The sequence below is a fragment of the Triturus cristatus genome, chromosome 9, assembly GCF_964204655.1.
Source record: "Triturus cristatus chromosome 9, aTriCri1.1, whole genome shotgun sequence".
In the NCBI taxonomy this organism is placed as follows: domain Eukaryota; kingdom Metazoa; phylum Chordata; class Amphibia; order Caudata; family Salamandridae; genus Triturus; species Triturus cristatus.
In genome coordinates this window covers 1,027,326,204-1,027,344,844 of record NC_140592.1, presented here as the reverse complement: position 1 = coordinate 1,027,344,844, position 18,641 = coordinate 1,027,326,204, and the positions used below count along the sequence as shown (strand labels likewise).

At 48.6% G+C, this 18,641-nt stretch overlaps 1 protein-coding gene across 1 annotated transcript in view; it reads left to right on the top strand.

Annotated features, from left to right (window-relative positions):
- Window positions 1-18,641, top strand: part of LTBP2 (latent transforming growth factor beta binding protein 2) — a 1,878,832-nt gene that overhangs the window by 1,201,785 nt on the left and 658,406 nt on the right. The window contains exons 11-12 of the mRNA XM_085626762.1: window positions 15,379-15,543; window positions 17,091-17,315. Of these exons, the coding sequence (XP_085482888.1) occupies window positions 15,379-15,543; window positions 17,091-17,315 (390 nt within the window). The remainder of the gene's footprint in view (window positions 1-15,378; window positions 15,544-17,090; window positions 17,316-18,641) is intronic.

The window sequence follows — 18,641 nt, the reverse complement described above, 5'->3', positions numbered from 1 at the left end:
CCCACTCGGGGTGACAAATGCAAAAACAACAATTGATGGACAGAATGCAGAACAATGTCATACATTCACCCCAGTACAGAGATCTGGGCCTAAATCCATCGTTTTTTTGCTCACCATGCCATTCCAGTTTGAACCCAGCCAAATGCAAATCAGTCTTTACCCTGTGCCCCATGGGAACAGTCCAGCCCGAACTGCCAAGCCAGGTCCTCCCTGGACTGGAAACAAGCATCCTAGGACTGGTTTCGGGCTTTCAGCCCTCGTCAGCCAGGATAGCTTGATTCCAGTGGCATGGAGAGCAAGGGACTCACGTCTGAGCATACCCTTCCCACTCGGGGTGACAAATGCAAAAACAACAATTGATGGACAGAATGCAGAACAATGTCATACATTCACCCCAGTACAGACATCTGGGCCTAAATCCATCGTTTTTTTGCTCACCATGCCATTCCAGTTTGAACCCAGCCATATGCAAATCAGTCGTGAACCTGTGCCCCATGGGAACAGTCCAGCCCGAACTGCCAAGCCAGGTCCTCCCTGGACTGGAAACAAGCATCCTAGGACCGGTTTCGGGCTTTCAGCCCTCGTCAGCCAGGATAGCTTGATTCCAGTGGCATGGAGAGCAAGGGACTCACGTCTGAGCATACCCTTCCCACTCGGGGTGACAAATGCAAAAACAACAATTGATGGACAGAATGCAGAACAATGTCATACATTCACCCCAGTACAGAGATCTGGGCCTAAATCCATCGTTTTTTTGCTCACCATGCCATTCCAGTTTGAACCCAGCCATATGCAAATCAGTCTTGACCCTGTGCCCCATGGGAACAGTCCAGCCCGAACTGCCAAGCCAGGTCCTCCCTGGACTGGAAACAAGCATCCTAGGACCGGTTTCGGGCTTTCAGCCCTCGTCAGCCAGGATAGCTTGATTCCAGTGGCATGGAGAACAAGGGACTCACGTCTGAGCATACCCTTCCCACTCGGGGTGACAAATGCAAAAACAACAATTGATGGACAGAATGCAGAACAATGTCATACATTCACCCCAGTACAGAGATCTGGGCCTAAATCCATCGTTTTTTTGCTCACCATGCCATTCCAGTTTGAACCCAGCCATATGCAAATCAGTCTTGACCCTGTGCCCCATGGGAACAGTCCAGCCCGAACTGCCAAGCCAGGTCCTCCCTGGACTGGAAACAAGCATCCTAGGACCGGTTTCGGGCTTTCAGCCCTCGTCAGCCAGGATAGCTTGATTCCAGTGGCATGGAGAGCAAGGGACTCACGTCTGAGCATACCCTTCCCACTCGGGGTGACAAATGCAAAAACAACAATTGATGGACAGAATGCAGAACAATGTCATACATTCACCCCAGTACAGAGATCTGGGCCTAAATCCATCGTTTTTTTGCTCACCATGCCATTCCAGTTTGAACACAGCCATATGCAAATCAGTCTTGACCCTGTGCCCCATGGGAACAGTCCAGCCCGAACTGCCAAGCCAGGTCCTCCCTGGACTGGAAACAAGCATCCTAGGACCGGTTTCAGGCTTTCAGCCCTCTTCAGCCAGGATAGCTTGATTCCAGTGGCATGGAGAGCAAGGGACTCACGTCTGAGTATACCCTTCCCACTCGGGGTGACAAATGCAAAAACAACAATTGATGGACAGAATGCAGAACAATGTCATACATTCACCCCAGTACAGAGATCTGGGCCTAAATCCATCGTTTTTTTGCTCACCATGCCATTCCAGTTTGAACCCAGCCAAATGCAAATCAGTCTTGACCCTGTGCCCCATGGGAACAGTCCAGCCCGAACTGCCAAGCCAGGTCCTCCCTGGACTGGAAACAAGCATCCTAGGACCGGTTTCGGGCTTTCAGCCCTCGTCAGCCAGGATAGCTTGATTCCAGTGGCATGGAGAGCAAGGGACTCACGTCTGAGCATACCCTTCCCACTCGGGGTGACAAATGCAAAAACAACAATTGATGGACAGAATGCAGAACAGTGTCATACATTCACCCCAGTACAGACATCTGGGCCTAAATCCATCGTTTTTTTGCTCACCATGCCATTCCAGTTTGAACCCAGCCATATGCAAATCAGTCGTGAACCTGTGCCCCATGGGAACAGTCCAGCCCGAACTGCCAAGCCAGGTCCTCCCTGGACTGGAAACAAGCATCCTAGGACCGGTTTCGGGCTTTCAGCCCTCGTCAGCCAGGATAGCTTGATTCCAGTGGCATGGAGATCAAGGGACTCACGTCTGAGCATACCCTTCCCACTCGCGGTGACAAATGCAAAAACAACAATTGATGGACAGTATGCAGAACAATGTCATACATTCACCCCAGTACAGAGATCTGGGCCTAAATCCATCGTTTTTTTGCTCACCATGCCATTCCAGTTTGAACCCAGCCATATGCAAATCAGTCTTGACCCTGTGCCCCATGGGAACAGTCCAGCCCGAACTGCCAAGCCAGGTCCTCCCTGGACTGGAAACAAGCATCCTAGGACCGGTTTCGGGCTTTCAGCCCTCGTCAGCCAGGATAGCTTGATTCCAGTGGCATGGAGAGCAAGGGACTCACGTCTGAGCATACCCTTCCCACTCGGGGTGACAAATAAAAAAACAACAATTGATGGACAGAATGCAGAACAATGTCATACATTCACCCCAGTACAGAGATCTGGGCCTAAATCCATCGTTTTTTTGCTCACCATGCCATTCCAGTTTGAACCCAGCCATATGCAAATCAGTCTTGACCCTGTGCCCCATGGGAACAGTCCAGCCCGAACTGCCAAGCCAGGTCCTCCCTGGACTGGAAACAAGCATCCTAGGACCGGTTTCGGGCTTTCAGCCCTCGTCAGCCAGGATAGCTTGATTCCAGTGGCATGGAGAACAAGGGACTCACGTCTGAGCATACCCTTCCCACTCGGGGTGACAAATGCAAAAACAACAATTGATGGACAGAATGCAGAACAATGTCATACATTCACCCCAGTACAGAGATCTGGGCCTAAATCCATCGTTTTTTTGCTCACCATGCCATTCCAGTTTGAACCCAGCCATATGCAAATCAGTCTTGACCCTGTGCCCCATGGGAACAGTCCAGCCCGAACTGCCAAGCCAGGTCCTCCCTGGACTGGAAACAAGCATCCTAGGACCGGTTTCGGGCTTTCAGCCCTCGTCAGCCAGGATAGCTTGATTCCAGTGGCATGGAGAGCAAGGGACTCACGTCTGAGCATACCCTTCCCACTCGGGGTGACAAATGCAAAAACAACAATTGATGGACAGAATGCAGAACAATGTCATACATTCACCCCAGTACAGAGATCTGGGCCTAAATCCATCGTTTTTTTGCTCACCATGCCATTCCAGTTTGAACACAGCCATATGCAAATCAGTCTTGACCCTGTGCCCCATGGGAACAGTCCAGCCCGAACTGCCAAGCCAGGTCCTCCCTGGACTGGAAACAAGCATCCTAGGACCGGTTTCAGGCTTTCAGCCCTCTTCAGCCAGGATAGCTTGATTCCAGTGGCATGGAGAGCAAGGGACTCACGTCTGAGTATACCCTTCCCACTCGGGGTGACAAATGCAAAAACAACAATTGATGGACAGAATGCAGAACAATGTCATACATTCACCCCAGTACAGAGATCTGGGCCTAAATCCATCGTTTTTTTGCTCACCATGCCATTCCAGTTTGAACCCAGCCAAATGCAAATCAGTCTTGACCCTGTGCCCCATGGGAACAGTCCAGCCCGAACTGCCAAGCCAGGTCCTCCCTGGACTGGAAACAAGCATCCTAGGACCGGTTTCGGGCTTTCAGCCCTCGTCAGCCAGGATAGCTTGATTCCAGTGGCATGGAGAGCAAGGGACTCACGTCTGAGCATACCCTTCCCACTCGGGGTGACAAATGCAAAAACAACAATTGATGGACAGAATACAGAACAGTGTCATACATTCACCCCAGTACAGACATCTGGGCCTAAATCCATCGTTTTTTTGCTCACCATGCCATTCCAGTTTGAACCCAGCCATATGCAAATCAGTCGTGAACCTGTGCCCCATGGGAACAGTCCAGCCCGAACTGCCAAGCCAGGTCCTCCCTGGACTGGAAACAAGCATCCTAGGACCGGTTTCGGGCTTTCAGCCCTCGTCAGCCAGGATAGCTTGATTCCAGTGGCATGGAGATCAAGGGACTCACGTCTGAGCATACCCTTCCCACTCGCGGTGACAAATGCAAAAACAACAATTGATGGACAGTATGCAGAACAATGTCATACATTCACCCCAGTACAGAGATCTGGGCCTAAATCCATCGTTTTTTTGCTCACCATGCCATTCCAGTTTGAACCCAGCCATATGCAAATCAGTCTTGACCCTGTGCCCCATGGGAACAGTCCAGCCCGAACTGCCAAGCCAGGTCCTCCCTGGACTGGAAACAAGCATCCTAGGACCGGTTTCGGGCTTTCAGCCCTCGTCAGCCAGGATAGCTTGATTCCAGTGGCATGGAGAGCAAGGGACTCACGTCTGAGCATACCCTTCCCACTCGGGGTGACAAATGCAAAAACAACAATTGATGGACAGAATCCAGAACAATGTCATACATTCACCCCAGTACAGAGATCTGGTCCTAAATCCATCGTTTTTTTGCTCACCATGCCATTCCAGTTTGAACACAGCCATATGCAAATCAGTCTTGACCCTGTGCCCCATGGGAACAGTCCAGCCCGAACTGCCAAGCCAGGTCCTCCCTGGACTGGAAACAAGCATCCTAGGACCGGTTTCAGGCTTTCAGCCCTCTTCAGCCAGGATAGCTTGATTCCAGTGGCATGGAGAGCAAGGGACTCACGTCTGAGTATACCCTTCCCACTCGGGGTGACAAATGCAAAAACAACAATTGATGGACAGAATGCAGAACAATGTCATACATTCACCCCAGTACAGAGATCTGGGCCTAAATCCATCGTTTTTTTGCTCACCATGCCATTCCAGTTTGAACCCAGCCAAATGCAAATCAGTCTTGACCCTGTGCCCCATGGGAACAGTCCAGCCCGAACTGCCAAGCCAGGTCCTCCCTGGACTGGAAACAAGCATCCTAGGACCGGTTTCGGGCTTTCAGCCCTCGTCAGCCAGGATAGCTTGATTCCAGTGGCATGGAGAGCAAGGGACTCACGTCTGAGCATACCCTTCCCACTCGGGGTGACAAATGCAAAAACAACAATTGATGGACAGAATGCAGAACAGTGTCATACATTCACCCCAGTACAGACATCTGGGCCTAAATCCATCGTTTTTTTGCTCACCATGCCATTCCAGTTTGAACCCAGCCATATGCAAATCAGTCGTGAACCTGTGCCCCATGGGAACAGTCCAGCCCGAACTGCCAAGCCAGGTCCTCCCTGGACTGGAAACAAGCATCCTAGGACCGGTTTCGGGCTTTCAGCCCTCGTCAGCCAGGATAGCTTGATTCCAGTGGCATGGAGATCAAGGGACTCACGTCTGAGCATACCCTTCCCACTCGCGGTGACAAATGCAAAAACAACAATTGATGGACAGTATGCAGAACAATGTCATACATTCACCCCAGTACAGAGATCTGGGCCTAAATCCATCGTTTTTTTGCTCACCATGCCATTCCAGTTTGAACCCAGCCATATGCAAATCAGTCTTGACCCTGTGCCCCATGGGAACAGTCCAGCCCGAACTGCCAAGCCAGGTCCTCCCTGGACTGGAAACAAGCATCCTAGGACCGGTTTCGGGCTTTCAGCCCTCGTCAGCCAGGATAGCTTGATTCCAGTGGCATGGAGAGCAAGGGACTCACGTCTGAGCATACCCTTCCCACTCGGGGTGACAAATGCAAAAACAACAATTGATGGACAGAATGCAGAACAATGTCATACATTCACCCCAGTACAGAGATCTGGGCCTAAATCCATCGTTTTTTTGCTCACCATGCCATTCCAGTTTGAACCCAGCCATATGCAAATCAGTCTTGACCCTGTGCCCCATGGGAACAGTCCAGCTCGAACTGCCAAGCCAGGTCCTCCCTGGACTGGAAACAAGCATCCTAGGACCGGTTTCGGGCTTTCAGCCCTCGTCAGCCAGGATAGCTTGATTCCAGTGGCATGGAGAACAAGGGACTCAAGTCTGAGCATACCCTTCCCACTCGGGGTGACAAATGCAAAAACAACAATTGATGGACAGAATGCAGAACAATGTCATACATTCACCCCAGTACAGAGATCTGGGCCTAAATCCATCGTTTTTTTGCTCACCATGCCATTCCAGTTTGAACCCAGCCATATGCAAATCAGTCTTGACCCTGTGCCCCATGGGAACAGTCCAGCCCGAACTGCCAAGCCAGGTCCTCCCTGGACTGGAAACAAGCATCCTAGGACCGGTTTCGGGCTTTCAGCCCTCGTCAGCCAGGATAGCTTGATTCCAGTGGCATGGAGAGCAAGGGACTCACGTCTGAGCATACCCTTCCCACTCGGGGTGACAAATGCAAAAACAACAATTGATGGACAGAATGCAGAACAATGTCATACATTCACCCCAGTACAGAGATCTGGGCCTAAATCCATCGTTTTTTTGCTCACCATGCCATTCCAGTTTGAACACAGCCATATGCAAATCAGTCTTGACCCTGTGCCCCATGGGAACAGTCCAGCCCGAACTGCCAAGCCAGGTCCTCCCTGGACTGGAAACAAGCATCCTAGGACCGGTTTCGGGCTTTCAGCCCTCGTCAGCCAGGATAGCTTGATTCCAGTGGCATGGAGAGCAAGGGACTCACGTCTGAGCATACCCTTCCCACTCGGGGTGACAAATGCAAAAACAACAATTGATGGACAGAATGCAGAACAGTGTCATACATTCACCCCAGTACAGACATCTGGGCCTAAATCCATCGTTTTTTTGCTCACCATGCCATTCCAGTTTGAACCCAGCCATATGCAAATCAGTCGTGAACCTGTGCCCCATGGGAACAGTCCAGCCCGAACTGCCAAGCCAGGTCCTCCCTGGACTGGAAACAAGCATCCTAGGACCGGTTTCGGGCTTTCAGCCCTCGTCAGCCAGGATAGCTTGATTCCAGTGGCATGGAGATCAAGGGACTCACGTCTGAGCATACCCTTCCCACTCGCGGTGACAAATGCAAAAACAACAATTGATGGACAGTATGCAGAACAATGTCATACATTCACCCCAGTACAGAGATCTGGGCCTAAATCCATCGTTTTTTTGCTCACCATGCCATTCCAGTTTGAACCCAGCCATATGCAAATCAGTCTTGACCCTGTGCCCCATGGGAACAGTCCAGCCCGAACTGCCAAGCCAGGTCCTCCCTGGACTGGAAACAAGCATCCTAGGACCGGTTTCAGGCTTTCAGCCCTCGTCAGCCAGGATAGCTTGATTCCAGTGGCATGGAGAGCAAGGGACTCACGTCTGAGCATACCCTTCCCACTCGGGGTGACAAATGCAAAAACAACAATTGATGGACAGAATGCAGAACAATGTCATACATTCACCCCAGTACAGAGATCTGGGCCTAAATCCATCGTTTTTTTGCTCACCATGCCATTCCAGTTTGAACCCAGCCATATGCAAATCAGTCTTGACCCTGTGCCCCATGGGAACAGTCCAGCCCGAACTGCCAAGCCAGGTCCTCCCTGGACTGGAAACAAGCATCCTAGGACCGGTTTCGGGCTTTCAGCCCTCGTCAGCCAGGATAGCTTGATTCCAGTGGCATGGAGAGCAAGGGACTCACGTCTGAGCATACCCTTCCCACTCGGGGTGACAAATGCAAAAACAACAATTGATGGACAGAATGCAGAACAATGTCATACATTCACCCCAGTACAGAGATCTGGGCCTAAATCCATCGTTTTTTTGCTCACCATGCCATTCCAGTTTGAACCCAGCGATATGCAAATCAGTCTTGACCCAGTGCCCCATGGGAACAGTCCAGCCCGAACTGCCAAGCCAGGTCCTCCCTGGACTGGAAACAAGCATCCTAGGACCGGTTTCGGGCTTTCAGCCCTCGTCAGCCAGGATAGCTTGATTCCAGTGGCATGGAGAGCAAGGGACTCACGTCTGAGCATACCCTTCCCACTCGGGGTGACAAATGCAAAAACAACAATTGATGGACAGAATGCAGAACAATGTCATACATTCACCCCAGTACAGAGATCTGGGCCTAAATCCATCGTTTTTTTGCTCACCATGCCATTCCAGTTTGAACCCAGCCATATGCAAATCAGTCTTGACCCTGTGCCCCATGGGAACAGTCCAGCCCGAACTGCCAAGCCAGGTCCTCCCTGGACTGGAAACAAGCATCCTAGGACCGGTTTCGGGCTTTCAGCCCTCGTCAGCCAGGATAGCTTGATTCCAGTGGCATGGAGAGCAAGGGACTCACGTCTGAGCATACCCTTCCCACTCGGGGTGACAAATGCAAAAACAACAATTGATGGACAGAATGCAGAACAATGTCATACATTCACCCCAGTACAGAGATCTGGGCCTAAATCCATCGTTTTTTTGCTCACCATGCCATTCCAGTTTGAACACAGCCATATGCAAATCAGTCTTGACCCTGTGCCCCATGGGAACAGTCCAGCCCGAACTGCCAAGCCAGGTCCTCCCTGGACTGGAAACAAGCATCCTAGGACCGGTTTCAGGCTTTCAGCCCTCTTCAGCCAGGATAGCTTGATTCCAGTGGCATGGAGAGCAAGGGACTCACGTCTGAGTATACCCTTCCCACTCGGGGTGACAAATGCAAAAACAACAATTGATGGACAGAATGCAGAACAATGTCATACATTCACCCCAGTACAGAGATCTGGGCCTAAATCCATCGTTTTTTTGCTCACCATGCCATTCCAGTTTGAACCCAGCCAAATGCAAATCAGTCTTGACCCTGTGCCCCATGGGAACAGTCCAGCCCGAACTGCCAAGCCAGGTCCTCCCTGGACTGGAAACAAGCATCCTAGGACCGGTTTCGGGCTTTCAGCCCTCGTCAGCCAGGATAGCTTGATTCCAGTGGCATGGAGAGCAAGGGACTCACGTCTGAGCATACCCTTCCCACTCGGGGTGACAAATGCAAAAACAACAATTGATGGACAGAATGCAGAACAGTGTCATACATTCACCCCAGTACAGACATCTGGGCCTAAATCCATCGTTTGTTTGCTCACCATGCCATTCCAGTTTGAACCCAGCCATATGCAAATCAGTCGTGAACCTGTGCCCCATGGGAACAGTCCAGCCCGAACTGCCAAGCCAGGTCCTCCCTGGACTGGAAACAAGCATCCTAGGACCGGTTTCGGGCTTTCAGCCCTCGTCAGCCAGGATAGCTTGATTCCAGTGGCATGGAGAGCAAGGGACTCACGTCTGAGCATACCCTTCCCACTCGCGGTGACAAATGCAAAAACAACAATTGATGGACAGTATGCAGAACAATGTCATACATTCACCCCAGTACAGAGATCTGGGCCTAAATCCATCGTTTTTTTGCTCACCATGCCATTCCAGTTTGAACCCAGCCATATGCAAATCAGTCTTGACCCTGTGCCCCATGGGAACAGTCCAGCCCGAACTGCCAAGCCAGGTCCTCCCTGGACTGGAAACAAGCATCCTAGGACCGGTTTCGGGCTTTCAGCCCTCGTCAGCCAGGATAGCTTGATTCCAGTGGCATGGAGAACAAGGGACTCACGTCTGAGCATACCCTTCCCACTCGGGGTGACAAATGCAAAAACAACAATTGATGGACAGAATGCAGAACAATGTCATACATTCACCCCAGTACAGAGATCTGGGCCTAAATCCATCGTTTTTTTGCTCACCATGCCATTCCAGTTTGAACCCAGCCATATGCAAATCAGTCTTGACCCTGTGCCCCATGGGAACAGTCCAGCCCGAACTGCCAAGCCAGGTCCTCCCTGGACTGGAAACAAGCATCCTAGGACCAGTTTCGGGCTTTCAGCCCTCGTCAGCCAGGATAGCTTGATTCCAGTGGCATGGAGAGCAAGGGACTCACGTCTGAGCATACCCTTCCCACTCGGGGTGACAAATGCAAAAACAACAATTGATGGACAGAATGCAGAACAATGTCATACATTCACCCCAGTACAGAGATCTGGGCCTAAATCCATCGTTTTTTTGCTCACCATGCCATTCCAGTTTGAACACAGCCATATGCAAATCAGTCTTGACCCTGTGCCCCATGGGAACAGTCCAGCCCGAACTGCCAAGCCAGGTCCTCCCTGGACTGGAAACAAGCATCCTAGGACCGGTTTCAGGCTTTCAGCCCTCTTCAGCCACGATAGCTTGATTCCAGTGGCATGGAGAGCAAGGGACTCACGTCTGAGTATACCCTTCCCACTCGGGGTGACAAATGCAAAAACAACAATTGATGGACAGAATGCAGAACAATGTCATACATTCACCCCAGTACAGAGATCTGGGCCTAAATCCATCGTTTTTTTGCTCACCATGCCATTCCAGTTTGAACCCAGCCAAATGCAAATCAGTCTTGACCCTGTGCCCCATGGGAACAGTCCAGCCCGAACTGCCAAGCCAGGTCCTCCCTGGACTGGAAACAAGCATCCTAGGACCGGTTTCGGGCTTTCAGCCCTCGTCAGCCAGGATAGCTTGATTCCAGTGGCATGGAGAGCAAGGGACTCACGTCTGAGCATACCCTTCCCACTCGGGGTGACAAATGCAAAAACAACAATTGATGGACAGAATGCAGAACAGTGTCATACATTCACCCCAGTACAGACATCTGGGCCTAAATCCATCGTTTTTTTGCTCACCATGCCATTCCAGTTTGACTCCAGCCATATGCAAATCAGTCGTGAACCTGTGCCCCATGGGAACAGTCCAGCCCGAACTGCCAAGCCAGGTCCTCCCTGGACTGGAAACAAGCATCCTAGGACCGGTTTCGGGCTTTCAGCCCTCGTCAGCCAGGATAGCTTGATTCCAGTGGCATGGAGATCAAGGGACTCACGTCTGAGCATACCCTTCCCACTCGCGGTGACAAATGCAAAAACAACAATTGATGGACAGTATGCAGAACAATGTCATACATTCACCCCAGTACAGAGATCCGGGCCTAAATCCATCGTTTTTTTGCTCACCATGCCATTCCAGTTTGAACCCAGCCATATGCAAATCAGTCTTGACCCTGTGCCCCATGGGAACAGTCCAGCCCGAACTGCCAAGCCAGGTCCTCCCTGGACTGGAAACAAGCATCCTAGGACCGGTTTCAGGCTTTCAGCCCTCGTCAGCCAGGATAGCTTGATTCCAGTGGCATGGAGAGCAAGGGACTCACGTCTGAGCATACCCTTCCCACTCGGGGTGACAAATGCAAAAACAACAATTGATGGACAGAATGCAGAACAATGTCATACATTCACTCCAGTACAGAGATCTGGGCCTAAATCCATCGTTTTTTTGCTCACCATGCCATTCCAGTTTGAACCCAGCCATATGCAAATCAGTCTTGACCCTGTGCCCCATGGGAACAGTCCAGCCCGAACTGCCAAGCCAGGTCCTCCCTGGACTGGAAACAAGCATCCTAGGACCGGTTTCGGGCTTTCAGCCCTCGTCAGCCAGGATAGCTTGATTCCAGTGGCATGGAGAGCAAGGGACTCACGTCTGAGCATACCCTTCCCACTCGGGGTGACAAATGCAAAAACAACAATTAATGGACAGAATGCAGAACAATGTCATACATTCACCCCAGTACAGAGATCTGGGCCTAAATCCATCGTTTTTTTGCTCACCATGCCATTCCAGTTTGAACCCAGCGATATGCAAATCAGTCTTGACCCAGTGCCCCATGGGAACAGTCCAGCCCGAACTGCCAAGCCAGGTCCTCCCTGGACTGGAAACAAGCATCCTAGGACCGGTTTCGGGCTTTCAGCCCTCGTCAGCCAGGATAGCTTGATTCCAGTGGCATGGAGAGCAAGGGACTCACGTCTGAGCATACCCTTCCCACTCGGGGTGACAAATGCAAAAACAACAATTGATGGACAGAATGCAGAACAATGTCATACATTCACCCCAGTACAGAGATCTGGGCCTAAATCCATCGTTTTTTTGCTCACCATGCCATTCCAGTTTGAACCCAGCCATATGCAAATCAGTCTTGACCCTGTGCCCCATGGGAACAGTCCAGCCCGAACTGCCAAGCCAGGTCCTCCCTGGACTGGAAACAAGCATCCTAGGACCGGTTTCGGGCTTTCAGCCCTCGTCAGCCAGGATAGCTTGATTCCAGTGGCATGGAGAGCAAGGGACTCACGTCTGAGCATACCCTTCCCACTCGGCTTTGTTGTAACGCATGAATTGTCTGGGAGTACACAAAGTCTCTAGAACCAGTGTACAGTGCTTGGAGGTGGTCCAGATTATGAACATAGATCTGAAGATGTCTGTATGTTGTATTTTTGCTGTTTTTTAAAAGACGATGTCCATGGGACCTTACTTTTCCACTCCTCAACAGCTACTTCAAGATGCGCACACGCTGTTCTGCATTTCTCTCTTTGACTAGTTTCTTTAAGACGGACACATGACCCTTTCAGTCTCCTATTTTGTCCCCGATTCCATTCCTCAAGGAGTCCTTGTGTTCTACTTGTGTGACTTTATAACCACTTAATGCTATATTTTTCAACTGTGACTCTTATGAATCCCCTCATATACCTCTTTTAAACGTTATCACATAACTTGTAGAGCATTCCGATACCTTCGGGTCTAGCTAGCACTATATAAAACTCAAAAATAATAATTAATATGTAAACCAGTGTAACAGTAGAAGCTAAATTAAGTGAATTTGTAATCCAGAAACTACATATGAGCTGTTTGTCACAAGTAACTAACACCATGACCGGGATGATCATCAATTTGATGGGGGTCATTAGTTCGATTGAGGAAGAGGGATCCTTGCAGGAACGTTTGGCCATGGGGAAGCCAGTGATACTAGAGGGGAAGGTCAGCATGCAGAGGAATGGGAGTACCGTGTCTAGAGGTTGTCTGCGACCATATCAAGAGACGATCTGGGGGCTAAAGGGCAAAGAGGAGAAGTAGTATTATGAGAGGAATGAGCAGGTCAGGGCATCAAATCGCTCCCACTGTGTGAATCAGTCAGCTTAGACAAGAGTCATTCCCAGTTTTTGGCTATAGGGTGTTGTCTCAGGCCCTTGGCCTCTTCTCTGTGTAGAGCTACAGCATCAGCCCTTGCCCATATTCCCAGGAAGTGATGCCAGGCTCCAGTGGGGAAGGCTGGAGGGGGCGCCAGGTTTAGAAATACTTTATGGCTGTAAAAGAACCTGCTGCAGTATTCCTTGTATGTTCAGCAGTTTGTGAGGTAACAATATAAATGTCAGGATAACTGTGGTGATTAATATTGCTGCTGGAGAGAGATGGAGTTTTGTCTAACAGCAGTTCTGACTCGTCTGACTCATCATAAAGCAGCGCAGAGGGTGAATGCGCCTGCTGCAAAGAACATGTACCATGTAGGTCACAGAACAGTACTTTATGTGGATAGCTCAGTGGGTTACTGCTTTTGTCAGAGAGATAGTTTTGTTACTTGCAGTTTCATAAGTGATAATCCTAATATAGCAGTGACCTATGGACTGTAATTTAAGAGCTGCATGCACTCTTTATGGTACAGGTTAGAATGTTTCGTTTTTTTACCGAGGCTTTCATTTCCCTAATATTGCTAATAAGGGTTTTATTCTGGTAGAAATACATTCTTATTAGTAACGCCAGTAACCATTGTGGTACCCTTTAATTCCTGAATTTGTTCTTCTCCAGACCACTTACTCTTAAAATATACTGCCCGTTAATATGGATGAGATATGGTTCCTACACCGTGTAATCCTCATTGTTTTATGTAACATTTCCTATAGACTGATTTACACACGTATGATTCATCATCTCTGTATAATGTGTGTAATGTCACTTGCTCCGACAGCCTACACCGGTATGAGTAGCACTATGAAACAAATGAAATGCATGTGAAAGAGGGGCTATGGAGAGATGAGGGGCATTTTTAGAGGGTGGTAGTGAGGGAAACCTTGGAGAAGGAGATTAATGGGGCGGCGGCAAAAAAGATTGTTGTTCTGGCCGCCGCCAGCACTGAGGCCGGCCCTGACTGCACCAGCCTCCCAGCAGTGTACTCTTGGCAAGCCTGTAAGCACCACCAGGCTCTGTATCACCTCAGCTCAATATATATACTCAGTCCAGGGCAATCCCAGACCATGAGTTTAAGATCTGTTGCTGGAGTGTTACACTTAGCACAGAAGTTCGAATCTCCAGAAAAAATCGACTAGTTCGATGAGGAGAGAGGTAAGCCTTGTGTAATATATAACATTTTATGAAATTTAGTTTGACATTGCAGAAACCTTTCTGCGTATTTTCCAGTGCTTTTGTGCACTCTTTTTCATGCAGATCCGACCAAGTACAGTTTCCCAGATGTCTCTGGTGGTTTTCATCGAGGTATGGGTATGAGCAACCAGGACTTTAGTTAGCCAGCTAAAGAGCCCGTGGCAATTGGACAGTGTGAGCAAGTTATGCAGGAGAGTGTGGGTGGTGGCCATGGAGTCCACCACTGCCCAATTTTCATGAAAGGCACATTGCTGAAAGACATAGATTAGAAACTGACCCTCATGGAAGTTAAACAGTTCCATAAGAGCCGGGGAAAAAAAACCTGCCCATCTTGGAACAGATGCCCAGAGTGGAAATACCATCTTGGTCACAAAATTGCAATTCATGTCGTTTCAAGTGTCTTGTCTGCTTGGGGAGACCCAGCAGAGATATTGCAAGAGTATAGAGGGTAAGGCTTTTAATGATAGAGTCCTTGTCAGACATTTCAGTGCTGTCAACAGGTGTTCCCGGGGTCGATAGCGCCAGGACTGCAGCGTGAGTAAGGTGGGGACGGGGTTCTGTAAGACTTGTTTCTTCAAGAGAGCGCACTAACAACCAACGGGTTAACTGTTGGAGTTGAGCTGTTACACAATAGTATTCGAAATTGGGAGCGTCTATGTTGACTTGATCAGATGAGAGTTGCAGCATACCTAGGGCTTCACAGTGACAAGTGTTGTGCCAGATGAGCTCTTTTAGTAGCCTATCCAGATGTTGAAAAATATTTCAGCGGAGAAACACCAGAAGATTAGCAAAGTGGTACAAGCACTGTGTTGGTTTTGATAGAATCCATGTTCTAGACCTGGAGTGTCTTCAGAAGCCCTGAGTATTCCTTGCCTCTCTTTCACAATTCTTTTTCTGTGTTGCCCCTTTTTACAACCTGAGGTGCCATGGCTCACTGCCATTAGCCCAACCTGTTCCCCAGCCTCACATTCAGAGAATCTCCTATGTCTCCACTCTTTCAGCGGACAAAGCTCTTTCTGCAGAGGAGGGGCCTTGCTTCAGGTCCCTGGGAGGCAATACCTGTTCTCTGGCACTGTCTCAACGCATCACCAAACAGCTCTGCTGCTGCAGTCGTGTAGGAAGAGGATGGGGCAGAAAATGTGAGAGGTGCCCTCTGCCTGGTACAGGTGAGAAACCCAATTTATTTAGGCCTGTATGCATGCCATGCATGTAGTGCCTGCAGATGAAGAAAGATAGTGGACCAATGACTGGTATATTTCAGCTGTCAAGGTATAGGCAATCAGTGGCATAAGAGTGCTTGAAGCTGGTAGGATATGTTTAGTTAAGAACAGGGTATATGCAGGGAGCAGGAGACGAATGGGAAATACAGTGACAGTAATATCCTGACATGTCTAAGGATAAGCAGACAGTAATTGGGATAGGCTTGAAGTGGCCAGACATGAGCAGGCCGTTGCAAAATGCACTATATTCTGGTGCTGGAGGAGCAGACAGGGAGAATAGCGAGTTAGCAGATGGCATGGTGAGTGGTGAATAGTAAATGGCAATTACTAGTAACCTGAAAGATCCCTGTGCATCTGTGCATGTTGTAACGGATGAGTTTGCAGATGACTGAGGCTGGTGGTCAGTGATCAAGGTAAGTTTGCAGGACTTGGGTAGATACTCACAGTTAATCATCAGCAGGAGATGGGGTAACGGTGGCATGAGTGAGCTGTAATTGGTAATCATGAGTGTAAGGTTGGCCCTGATATGGAATGTATTCATTTATGCAGTTTTATATAGCATAGACATTCCCAATTGTGTTAAAGTGCTTTACACAGGAAATGATCAATTGCTTGAGAAAGCGAGCTGACCACAGCCATACCAATGAAAACCCTACATACCAGCAGGTATTTGAACACTATGGGGCAGACAAAGTTGAAGATGAAACTGATTAACAGAACATATTGCAAAAAGTGAGATAGAATCTTAAAAAGAAAAACCAGTAGGCCCAGGTATGGGACATAGGCAAACGGACAGTAAGAAATGATCAGAGATCATGGAGAGGTAGTGGTCATGTAAAGGTGATCACAAATCAGCACTGGCAAGACACAGCGGGGAAAGGAAGTAATGCAGATGGAGATAAATAATCAGCTAGAGGACAAGTTAATGAGAGGGCAAATAGAGGTTGAATTGAGCATTGAGCAATGAGTCAAGAATAAGGAAGTCAATGTCATTGGGTTGATTTGTGTTTGGAGATTCAGGGCCTGATTCAGATCTTGGTGGACGGGTTACTCCGTCACAACGGTGATGGATATGCCGTCTGCTGAAATATAAATCCCACAGGATACAATGGGATCTAAATCAGGCCCTGAGCATTTTATCAAAATGACACCCAGGCATTTAGCACAATCAACAACAGTCAAGTGACTTGAGGCAGTAGAGGTGACTCAGGTTACGAAATGAGAAGAAATTGAGTTTTGTTTTAAATGGGATAGCAATGTCTTAAATTGAGTATGAGGGTTTAGACAGTTTTAAGAGTGCATTGGTCAGGAAGAAACTGGTTAGTATGAAGGTGAAGGCAATGATCTGAGGGTCTGTGACAAATTAAAATGCAGATTACAGGAGAAATGTGGGTTCTGACCATGATGAGCTTGCAGGTGTGTAAACAATAGCATATTTAACTTATCAACCTTTTGAGACACTTTCTCTTACTTTCTTTTGCTCTCCTCTTTAGATATTTTCAAGGAAATCTGCCCAGCTGGGCATGGTTACACATACTCGCGAGATGACATTCAGCTGTCTATGAGGGAGGCCGATAAGGAAGTGTCCCCTACCTCGGAGGAGCTAGAAGTGGCTAGGTCTGGAAGTCCAAGCTGGACGTCTGTCAGGCAGCAGCTGCAGGAATCACTGGGCAGCGTGACGGGTTCCCCAACACTGGCAGAGGCTGCAACCACACCAGGTAACGCTGACATCTGGGACAAAGAGTTTTCCACAGTATTAATTTAACCGACGAATATCCAAAGACAAGTTAGATGGGAACAACAATTCACTGCCCAAGAACATGTATTGAAAATATAATATGCATTGATGCATTTTCCAAGACTGGTGTGTGATTTATGTCACCCTTAGAGGCTCTGAATATAAAACCTAGGATGATATGATGTCTGTGTTGTGGATCGTTAATTATGATTCTCAAATTGTGTTTTTTACAGCTGTGCATTGTGTGTTGTTGAAGGTGTATTTAATGTAGTGATAGATTGGTGATCTCATACTGGTGTGGTGATGTGACATTTGTAGGAGTGTGCTAATTGATTGTGATCTTTTAGTTAGGAGCTGTTGCTTGTTGCTATGGCTTGTTGATTTGTGGTTGTGTCCTGGTGGAGGTTGCGTTAGTTGGCCACTGAGGTAAGTAATGGGTTATTTACAGCTCAGCTGAGAAGCTGTGATTGTTTACTGGTCGTCCTCATTGTTAAGTCCTACGGTTTCTTGTACAGTGCTTACAGTAGGAGAGTACATTTTATCTAGCATGGAGGAAACTCACTAGCCATTTACATGTAACATAGTAATGCGGCCATCCTACTTGTATTGCAGGCACAAATAACTGACCATTCACCTGCAAGTCCTGTTTCTGATACCCAAGCAGTACCACAGTGTTTGAAGAGACAAAGTAAACAGGAGGTAGAAAGGTAGGGAGAGAACTTAGGACTCCGATAAGCAAGAATGAAGCACTGTAGATTGAGGATTACTGAGGATAACCTGCATGTAATCAGCATATTATAACCGTGACCAATTTCCCACTTCAGTTCTTACATTATTATGATACACCAAGCAGCGCCAGATATTTGACAAATATTGCTCTACAGTTTCCCCGAAGTTACGCCCCCTTGTGACCCTTTCAGGAGAGCTGGTTCCAGAATACTGCTCAGAGAGCTAAGCAATTGTTTGATGAACCACAATATCAGCAACTACAGGAGATTCTTACCATAAACCCATATTTTGGGACCACAAAACTACCGATCCACCCAATAACAGGTTTGCCAGTAGGTGTTTAAGCACTGAAGTATCAGAATGCCTAAATCAACAACTGTAGGGACGCAAAGAAGTCCAGCAGGTGCATAGTCATCCAAATCCCTGAAATGTCGAAATCAGCCAGCGCTACTTCCAACAGTCCCTGTGCGATTCACTGCAGAAATTTGCTAATAACTTGCCTTAAAAGAGACGTGAGGATTTCTTGGAAATCCTAAATGAAGAAGTGATGGTCTCCAGTGCAATTATTAGTACTGTT